Genomic DNA, 10,680 nt, shown 5'->3' on the forward strand with positions numbered 1-10,680 from the left:
AAACCGGCGCCCGTTTCCTTCCTCGTATGAACCCCGACAAGCAGTGTCCCTGCTTGCACAGCCCAGGCACGAGGACGTACTTGCCTGACATAAGCAACATATAATCAAAACAAGATTCTCTCATTCTTCTCCTGATACTTTCTGTGTGGGAGTAAATCCATCAGGAAGAAGCTGCAACAGTTCATGGGAATGTCACGAAAAAGCTGTATTGTGCTACAGAAATATCAACGCTCTCGCTTTTAAAAAATTCCTTTCACATGGAAGAGAAAATCCGTTCAGTTTATAGACCTAACTGCAGCAGGACAGAGTCTGACCATTCAGTCTATTTTAAATGGCATCCTCGTGCGATGCTGAAGAGGTGTTTTCAGGAAAATCCACCCAGGACAAGAAATAGTCTCATCTAATAAAGACCGATGGAAGCAGACAGTTCTGTTTGTATTTCTTCTCCTTGCAACATTTTAAAGTAACGCTTAGAAACATCAGAAAGGTTAAAAAAAGGCTTGGTTAGAGCTCCTAATGAAAACTTGTCCATCACCAGCACTCTGAGGGAAGTACTCTGCCAGAGGTTTCACCAAACCCAGCCGAAGGGCAGACCCTCGCATCCCAACGACCCCCAGCCTCAAGGATGTTTCCGTGGACAGTTAAAATGCACCCCTGGAGCACCCGCTGTTCCTGCAGCACGCTGCCCCGCCGACCCAACCGCTCCAAAACCGCGCGGAGACAAACCCAGCTCCTTCCGAGTGGGGATCCTTGCACCCAGCTCTTCCAAACACGTGAGAGGGTTTAGGGTTGTGCTTTGCTTGCAAGCTGACCCCTTCCATCTCCTTCCGGAGTTCAGCCACGGCAGATCGAACACGGAGCTCTGGTACGGCAGGAGACCAAGGAAAAAGGCGTGGAAGTGCTAGTTTGGGATGCGCGGGGGTTAACGGGGAAGTTTTCTCAAGGGATGAGTTTTCTGAGAAGGTTTCTGCTTTAAGGCAAAAAGCGGGAAAGGTGGAATTAGAAGATAAAAGGATGGCTCGGAGGGACAACTCACCTGGCTCTAACGGCAGCTTTAAACCAGCGCCTGGGACTCTGCTGAAGGAAGTTGTCCTTGTCCCCACGGATTTCCACCCTGGACCGTTGTTAAGCAGCCCGCACGGCACAGAGATCAGCCCCTGCGCCGCGCTTCCCTGGGCAGGAGCCTGCGCGCCCGCACCACGGCCTGGGCTTGGCTGCTGGGATGGCAAGGCTGCCCTTCCAGCGGGAAGGAATTCGTTCTAAGGAACGGAAAAGGGAAAATATAAAGGAGGAATATGAGCACAGGTTTTTTTGGAAATTCCCAAAGGCAGAGAGCGGGTCCAAGAGGAAGGACAGAGAGATGCTCCGAGGGCTGGACCCCCTCTGCCCTGGGGACAGGCTGGGGGAGTTGGGGGGTTCAGCCTGGAGAAGGGAAGCTCCGGGGAGACCTCAGAGCCCCTTCCAGTGCCTGGGGGGCTACAGAAAAGCTGGGGGGGACTTTCCCAAGGGCAGGGAGTGACAGGACAAGGGGTAACAGGTTTAAAAGGAAAGAGGGAGATGGAGATGGGCCATCAGGAAGGAATTCTTCCCGCAGAGGGTGGGAGCCCTGGGACAGGTTGCCCAGAGAAGCTGTGGATGCCCCATCCCTGGGAGTGTCCAAGGCCAGGCTGGATGAGGCTTGGAGCAGCCTGATCCAGTGAGAGTTGTCCCTGCCAGGGGGTTGGACTTTGGGTCCCTTCCAACCCAAAGCAGCTGTGGTTCTCTGATCCTTTCTCAATGCTCCCCCTCGTGGGAAAACAGATGATTTAATTTTAAAATGGAAATGGAGACACTCTTCTCTGAAGTGTTGCTCTCTTTTAAACCTGCTCTGTGCAGACTGGCAGGCACTGCCCTGAAACCCTTTTGGATAGGACGCGCGAGGGCAAGTCTTCCGGAGCAATAAACGAAAACAGAAGTTGCAAGGAACAGTGCAAGCACCACAGCAGCTCGTGGATGATGACGAGCACCCACACAGGATAAATCCTTTCTATCGAACTGAACTGCTCACTGCACGTACGAAAAGGACAGCTTGGAAGGAAAACTGCTCCGCCTGCTTTTCACAGGCAAGAAAGTGTTTTACAGAAGGGGTTGCCATGAGTGAGTCCTCCCAGCTCAGAAAAACACCCCAAAACAACCAAAGAAACACAAAAAGCCAACAGAAAACCTTGCAAAGCACATCTGTCCGGGATACTGCCCCACAGACCATTCCAGCAGGAGGCTAAATACGCACATTTCAGGTTTGCCCGAAGTAGGATTTTACTAAAATACGAATCCACGGGTTCTTTCTTTACTCGGGGAAGAATACCAGGTTTTTAGTTTCTCGTGCAAACATCAAGCAGCCGATTCCCTCCACGTTCTGCTGAACGCCTGAGGGAGGGCCACAGCCCTGTCCCCCGTTTGAGCTTACACCTAAGTTCACTGTGCAGAAGCACCTGCAGACAGGGCTGCAGGGGGACAGACATTCCTCCCACAGGCTAAACTCAGGGGAGCACAGAGGGTGCAAGGCCTTTGGAAATTAAAGTGAAATTTAACTGACAGTCAGGAACTGAAGAAAGTTGTTTTCCGCACACACACTAGAGCTGACCGTTCCACAGAGGTGCAGTAACCCATGGAAAAAGGGGATTGTTCTCTCTAACGCCCCCTTTTTTTGGTTTTGAGGTAGATTTGGCACGGAAAGCCGAGCGATTACAGGCTTGTTGGCACAGCCGTGACACGTGTCGCTGTACTGCTCTACAAAGGGGAAAGCTTCCCCCACTGCTCGCAGTGCGTAGCCTCACGGGAATCCGTTCCACTGCTTCCTGCCTTCAGGAAAGCTTTATGTGGCTTATTACTACAAATCCCCGAAATCTCAACAGATGTTTGCACTGAACTCCAAGGATTTCTCACCGTTTAGCCAAACACAAGCCCACTAGAGTAAGCACTGTTCCTCCGCGAAACTGCTCCCTAAATCCCTCAACACCACTACAGGGGGTAACTACTATATGGGATAACGCGCCCCTGGGACACCCGAATGGTTGTCAGTGCCCTGGGGCCGAGATGGGTGGCAGCAGCCTCTCCCCCCCTCCACAGACCTTCACCCTCGGGCAGATCCTGAACTCCCTTCCACCGAGACAGGGACAGCTGGGCGAGGAATAGCTGCCCAGTTCTCCAGGGAAAGGAAAATCCCTGGTCAAATCCCCAGCTGCAATGGAACGTCTCCAGTGAGAAAACACAGGACAGCTGGCAACACCACGGACGCCCCAGGGAAGATCAGTGAGCAGGAAAGGACACAGGACAGCGGGAACCAGGGGAATGGAGGGCAGTAGGACCCGCACCTTCCACACCACAGTGTGTCGGGAGAAAAGGCAGGACCTGGTGAGATCTTGTCCCTGGGAAAGCTTTCCTTCAGGGTAATTGTAAGGCAAAACCTCCAGAAACACGCACTTAACCAGGGAAAAAGCGCAAACATTGAGCAGGAACAGTGTCCCAATAAAAATCCACCTTGTTCTAGTCCTTTGGTTCTGAAAACTTTTTCTGAATTCGCTTCAGCTTTAATCAGCAACGGAACCGAATGAAATGTTTCCTTCTCGAACAGAAATCCAGACCTAAGCTTAAAGAAAAAAAACAGTGTCTGAGCTCAGCACCATTTCAGTACAAGAATCTGGTTTATTTTTACAGTGCAGTGATTGAAACCATGTAGGAATTTAAACTTGCAAAACTGAATTTGTATCACAAGGTGATATTCAGAAGGCAATACGTATGTGCTGTTTTCTTTTTAATCATAAAATATTTCTCTGGACACCAGAAATTACAAACTCTTAACACTATACACCTCACTTGATTTTAGAGACTGACTCATCATAATTTAAATCTTATAAACAATTTCTTTTAAAAAACATATGGAAGATAAAAAGAACTCAAGTATTAAACTCAAGGCCTTGATTATTATTATTTTCTTATATTTTTTTAACCAAAGATATTTTAAGAAATGTATCAAAACAATAACTCTGTGGGTATTCTAGCTACTAGTCAGGCTCTGTAACACACTGCTCCACAATTTCACGCAAGTTTGGATTCTCCATCGCAGCCGCTACTCTCTCTTTGTCATTGATTTGCTTGTTGACTGCAAAACATCACATGGAAAGTCACGTCAGAAGCAGTTTTCAGTGGCACTTTACACAGGCTGCACCAGTAACACGACAAGTCCCAGATATCACACCACAGCGAAGATTTGCCAAACCCAGAGAACAGCCAGCCCCAAGACTGAGAAAACGTGCAGTAACGGTGCTTTAGGCAGACGTCTGTATAACACCCAACCCTGACCACCTACGCCAGCTGACAGAGCACTGTACGGGCAGGTATTTAAGCTGCACGGCCTAGAATAAGGAGGTGGTGGCAGACAAGAGCAGGACGACAAGACAAGAAGATAAGGGTGCTCGAGAGCCGGGAGAGGAGGACAGAGGATTAATAGGAACTTGGGAACAAAGCAAATGAAAGCTCAGGCAGAGAAAACCCAACCATCAGAAACCAAACATTTTTTGTTCCTTTTCTAGTTTAGGAAATGAATGCAAAATGCTCCTATGGCACCAAGTGTGAAATTCGTGACAAATCAGTAGTCCAAGTTCTCCAGGTTCAGTTTCTAGTCTCGTAATCAAAAGACCCAATTTCTGCCACACAGATATCTAAGGAACAAAAAAGCCTGGGATGTTGCCTGGACAAAGGCTTCAACAGCTGTTCCGGACCATGCTGGCAGTAGAACTTTGAAGGAACTTCCATGTCCTGCAAGTTTTATTTTAAGCACTGACTGAGAAACGTGTATTTTTGTTAGACGATGTGGAGACAGGGAGATCAACCAGGCAGGAAGTTCTCAACGTCCATCATTCAGAATCTCACAGTACCCATAAGCTTTCACCCCCAACTGCCTGTTTCATTTTAAAGCTTTAGCAGTGTATTCCCTTCTGAAAAGGATGCTAAGGAAGGGGAAGACAAGGACCTCTTGAAGGGAACAAACACACAGCCTAAAGCAGCCCCTCACAAGCTCTACTTACTGTCTTCCTCAGTGGAATGTGTCCCTTCAGAGATGTAGATTTCCAGCTAGAGGAGAGATCATTAACGTTAGATGCAGTCAGCAACAGCCCAATATATTCACCACCGGAAGAAAAAAGCCCCACAATGCACATACAGTGCAGGTAATCCCTACTCGTACATGTCCAGTGCAGCAAAAGGGATCAGACAAGAGCTGATCTCACTTCACCAAGACGCAATCACGAGACAATCTCCTGCCCCGTTTAAGAGAGGCCCTGATATCTTTCTTCAAGACTGTGGAGGTATTCATTCCTCACCAGTATCCACTGCTCTCCTGGAAAAGTACTTGACTTAGGCTACTGGAAACTGAGCGGAGAACTGGCACTTCCGTCCCAACAGGTTCTCTGCAGGCCACAATTCAGGATCAATTTGTTCAAAAGCCACCAGAATTGCAGGTGTCCCTTTCACAAGCTCTAGGAAAGACATCCTTAGGAAGAGATTGCTAATGAGATATTCCTAATAAGTTTTGCTCAACGATGAGAATCACAGACACTCTATTTGGAAATGGTAGTGTAAGGCAGTATCTATTTCCTGCATTCCCAGACCTAAATCACCTTCATGCGTTTACCAGCCCTGGGAAAAACAACAACAAACCCCCCTCACACACGCTGAGCTGCAAGATCTCGTAAGAGCGATGTACCAAAGGAAAACCAAGTAAACAAATCCTATGCCTTTTATCTCATCTCGCCGAAGCTGAACCTGTTGGCGTGCGTCCAGCACAAGACATCTCCAGCTCCCTCATTTTCCAGAGACACAAGTCTCCCTTCACACTGTTTGACTGGAAAGATGAAGCTAGCAACCACAAAAACAAACCCACAACAAATCAACACTAGAAACCCTCAGCTAATCAACCTGTACTTTAAATTATTGTGGGCAAGTTTCTAAAGGTCTATAAAAGAGATGAAGCTAGCAACCATAAAAGCAAACCCACAACAAATCAACACCAGAAACCCTCAGCTAATCAACTTGTACTTTATATTATTGCGGGCAAGTTTCTAAAGGTCTATAAAAGCCTATGTTTGTCATTAAAGACTTTGTTCCTGCCAAGACCCAAACAGCTTTCTTTAAGGGTACATTAACCCCATTTCCTACAGTTTCCTACGCTCCAGCAGCCTAGCGGGGGCTGGCCCCTCTTAGGGACAGCGTATTGACCAGGGTCAGCCCCATATGCCACCTGTACAACAGCTCCTAAAGGCCAGGCCATAAAGAGATTGCCCCAGTGCAGTTCCTGGTTTGAATTCTGTGGTTCTTCTGAACTCTGATGAACCCGTTCTGGAGGTTTTACTTCCCAGATGATGCCTACATAACGTAGCGGAACTCGCCTTAATCGGTTTCTAACTACAACAGGGTCGTTCTGTTGCTGCCAGGGCTGCTTATCCACAGAGGGCTGGCCCACCATGGACAACGCAGATATTCCAAGTGGTACAGCAGAGTTGGTAGCTATTATTTTATGTTTATGATGCTTAGATATAGCAAAATACTGCAGAAGCCAAATTCATTTTCCCCAAGGCAAGAGCGACTTCAATTCTTTGTAACTTTGGATTTGAAAACACCCTTTCTTCCACCAACACCCCAAATGACAGCTGGTGAGGAAATCCCTCGAAACACAGTGTCTTTCAGAAGTGCAGCAATAAATGGGCTTTTGTAAAGGATGAGAAGAGCCACCGTTACTCCCTTCAGGTGCTACACTGCACTCCAACATCCACTCCCTCCATAGGCAAACGACCAGCTTTGCAAAGACCCGTCCTGAATCACAGCTGGCAAGCTGTGGTCCTGCAGCACACACTCTTTTCATCAGAGCTTAGCGTCCATGAAGGTTAAAACAAGTTCCAAAACAGATACTTTACCTTATGTCGAAAAGGCAAACATCTCTGAAGTTTTATTCTTAAACAAAGGCCTGTTTGAAAAAAAAACAGAGAAGAGATTTTATTGTCAAATTCAAGGTCTGAGGTGCATTTTCAGAGAATCCATGCTTAACCATCACAAAAAAGCCAGCGTAATTGACAGCCTTCTCCTTTTCTATTCTGAGCAGCACAAGCCACAGTGGAGACTAAATAACTTTCGGGTTAGGACGTAGCTTTTCAGTTAAGCTCACACCTGCCTTACAAGCCTAGGAGGTCTCTGGTCTCCAAGCACCTCCTAGAAACACTAAATACAGACAAGTTCCTCCATTTCCAGCCTTCTTCAACATTTTTGATCGAGCTTCCCGGCTGTCACCGCGGCTGTGGCTGTACTGAGAATCCTCCCTGTGGTTTCTGCCATTTGTTAGAAAAATCCAACACAAACTGTTTGGAGAACATGAGCCCGTGGAGTGGCCTGTACAGATAAGGAAGTTGGGGAAAAAACCCTGACTACATTCTTACCTACACCACCTGACCTTTCCTGTAACAGCATGAGGAACAGTGCTTCGGAGGTCACACAACACCGATAACGACCGCACAATCAGACATCCAAGCCCTGGCTGACACTGAAGTGCTGAGAACGTGATTAGCACGACGTTTCAGATTTGACATGCCCATCATTGATCCTCAGGCCTGAGCCTCAACCCACTGACGTTCCTAACAGGGTCAAACCCTAAATAAATTACGCCTGTTTGGCATGCTAATGCTTTGCTATCTGTGCTTTACTTTCTACATAAAGCTGCAAAGCTTACTCGGGCATGAATACATGTACTTCTTCATTCAACTAAAGACTAATTTTGCCTTAAATCTTTAAACCAGACCGAGAAATCTTAGTATTGATATGTAATGGTAAGAGCTGCCGACCTTGGTACAGCTAAACAAACGGTTTCAGAGATCCCAGACGCGATTTCTCAGATGGAATCTCACCACAGACAATAAAGGAAAAAACCCAAAAGGCAAAAGAAGCCAGTGTAGATTCTCATTCAACCTACTACTTCCTTTCAAACTCCTAACAGTTTAGAACTTCTCTCGGTATCCTTTGATCGCACGCGGGGGTTTGGGCATGCATGTGGGAACAGAGAACAGTCCACAGGGTAAGGGAAAGATAAGGGAGACAATCAACGCTGTAACATTTTTGAAGAGCTGACGAACTTTCAATTTAACATTACTAGAATAATTTGGACAATACAAAGAAGGAATTCTGTACCACTTCCCAGTAGATTTTTGAGAGTTTGTTTCTCTTCAAGTTTCCCTGACTTGATGAAAACAGATGGATGTTCCCACACTCCTCTTTTTTGTTTGTTTGCACTGCTAGCAGAGATCTCAAAGTGAAATTCTCAGTCAAACGGCTGGAGAAGCAATGCTGAATTTTAACTGAGACTGACGTTATTCAGACCACCTAAAATTAACTCTCCGCTCACCGTTACAGATTTGGTGAAACCGAAATCTTACCGATGAGAGTGGCCAACGAGCAATGAGGTACTGTTGGTGTAAACCTGATGATAACCAGATATTCATCTTCACCTATCTCCTGCACTTCAACGCAGCTTTCCGTTACCACTTCCAGTTCTTCCAAAGTGTTAGGTTTCTCCGGGTCCCGGATAGTACGGATTATATCTAAAGCAGAAGACAAGCGAGCAAGAATAAAGCAACTCTCCCAGATTATATAGAAGGTACTTTTATTACAAACCGCTTCCCAGCACTGTTCATTTTGCTCCTCTTGGGAGAAGACGGAGCTGCAGATTTCCAGTGACACATTGTCTCACGAGCTGCCTCAGAACTGGGCAAATCAGGGCATTTGTTGTTCCCTGTGTATGTATTTTTCACATGCTGGTTCTAGAGTCGTTATTACTTTTACGATCCCCGTACAGTAAACGCAAACCAAAGCGTGCCTGCGACGGGGCAGGAGTTACCTCCAGGACTACAGCTCATATACCATCAGCCTGTCCCAAAGATACACACAGCTGCCGTATTCCAGACAGGTTTGCTTGCCCCTCAGGTCGTTCACGACCTAACTCATCACCAAGCCAAGGCAGATTTCCTCCTCACCTTCTCTCCACTTCCCAGCCTGGGCCTCACAGCTAAGATCCCGCAGCCATCTTAAGGAAATACAAGAATAATGCACCACTCCGTAGTGATCTGTCTCACCCGTCACTTCCTCAGCCGGTAAAATGCCAGGGTGACCCGGTATAAATACTTGTGCAGACAGTGGTAAGCAGCATTACCGTCCACCAACGCAGCACGTTCTGGGTTAGCTTAGGGAGGTTTCGTCATACGATGAAACTGTTTATTTACTGTCGCGTTTCCATCGAGCAAAAGGCTTTAAAGCTTTAGCTTGGAAAGCTAAAATATTTGATTGTAGGACAGTGAAAAATAACGCACACGAGTGGGTATGAACTCAGTATATTTCCTAAGAGCCTGAAAAACTGACGTGCCTGCATTTCCGTGTGCGCTAAGTGACGGAGCGCAGAAGGAAAGGCAGCGGGGTCTGCAGCCGACCCACACCTGCGCCACGCGCCCAGCGTCACCTGCACAAGCGCCGATTCTGACAGCGAGGGCCAAACCTAGGAAGTCCCCAGCTGTCACCTCACACTTGCTTCTGCCTTACAGAGAGTTGTTGGCCCCTTAGAATGCAAGTGCAAGCATTTCTGGTACAAACAAGGTAACCAAAGGGATACAGGTCAAGATTAGCTTGAGAAAACCCAAAAGAGGGGTAGGTATTTTTAGCTAGCTGTAGTGGTTTTACTCTTAGCATAGCGCTACCAGGAGCTCTGTACAGTAGCTAACTGGATTGCTAGAGCACATGTGACAGCGGCCTTCCCCACGGCAAATGACCCCAGTCTATCTTCAGGTACAGACAGACCCACCCAGCTCTCGAGAGCTGTAAAGCTGCTTTCCGTGCCTTCCTGCCCTCAAGCTGATAGGCCCAGCCTCTCGGCAGGGATCACAGGCCAACATGGCACTTGGATCACTGTACTATTTCCAGGCAGGAAGGAAGCAGGCAGCCAGCGGGCAGTTTGCGTCTGGCTGGACTCCATCCGTGCACCCTGAAGTCCCTGAGCTGTGAGGGAGGAAAAGACTCCTATCTGTAGAAGTGTACACATATGTATTTATATACGTACAAGGTTCCACTCACCTTCTCAGAACCTCTCGCCCTCCTGCTACTCAAACTGCTCTCAAAACCTAGGCAATCCTTTCAGCAGGGCTGGGAAACAGTTGCTGTCCAAAGTAAGCTGTCATCACCCATAATGCAAAATCTGGGATGAATGAGAGAACTTAGCCCCATTCCCTAACTTCCAGGGAAGCAGACCGAGTCATTCTGAAGCCCCTAGCCTCAGTTTCCCTGTCTACACCATAAGGCTGCGATGCTGCTCAATTACAAACCCAGAAGACACAGCAGATGCCACAGGGCTATTTGTTCTGTGTTCCCAAGGAACACAGGTTCTGTGTTCCCAAGGGTCACTGTCCCCTCAGGTACGTTAGGGATCGTGACGGCAACAAGCAAACAAACTGTCCTGCTTCAATAGAATGTTTTCCAGCAAACAGGTCAATAATCTCATTTGCCAGACCGCTAGGAAGCATTTCCACCTTTTCTCCATTGTTCTGTCTCTAGTATCACTGTTTGCTTGGCGACTTAGACCACTACAGAAGTCTAGCCAACCAAGGAAGCCAGAAA

At 47.5% G+C, this 10,680-nt stretch overlaps 1 protein-coding gene across 1 annotated transcript; it reads right to left on the reverse strand.

The window, feature by feature from the left end:
* Positions 1–4,043: 4,043 nt before the first annotated feature.
* FAM96A (family with sequence similarity 96, member A) lies at positions 4,044–8,621 on the reverse strand (the record flags this gene model as incomplete). Its single annotated transcript, XM_010152763.1, has 4 exons — positions 4,044–4,141; positions 5,067–5,112; positions 6,951–7,000; positions 8,457–8,621. Coding segments are annotated over 4 exons (359 nt in total), but the record flags the coding sequence as incomplete, so codon positions are not given.
* Positions 8,622–10,680: the final 2,059 nt, after the last annotated feature.

The sequence above is a fragment of the Eurypyga helias genome, unplaced genomic scaffold, assembly GCF_000690775.1.
Source record: "Eurypyga helias isolate BGI_N326 unplaced genomic scaffold, ASM69077v1 scaffold24195, whole genome shotgun sequence".
NCBI classification, from domain to species: domain Eukaryota; kingdom Metazoa; phylum Chordata; class Aves; order Eurypygiformes; family Eurypygidae; genus Eurypyga; species Eurypyga helias.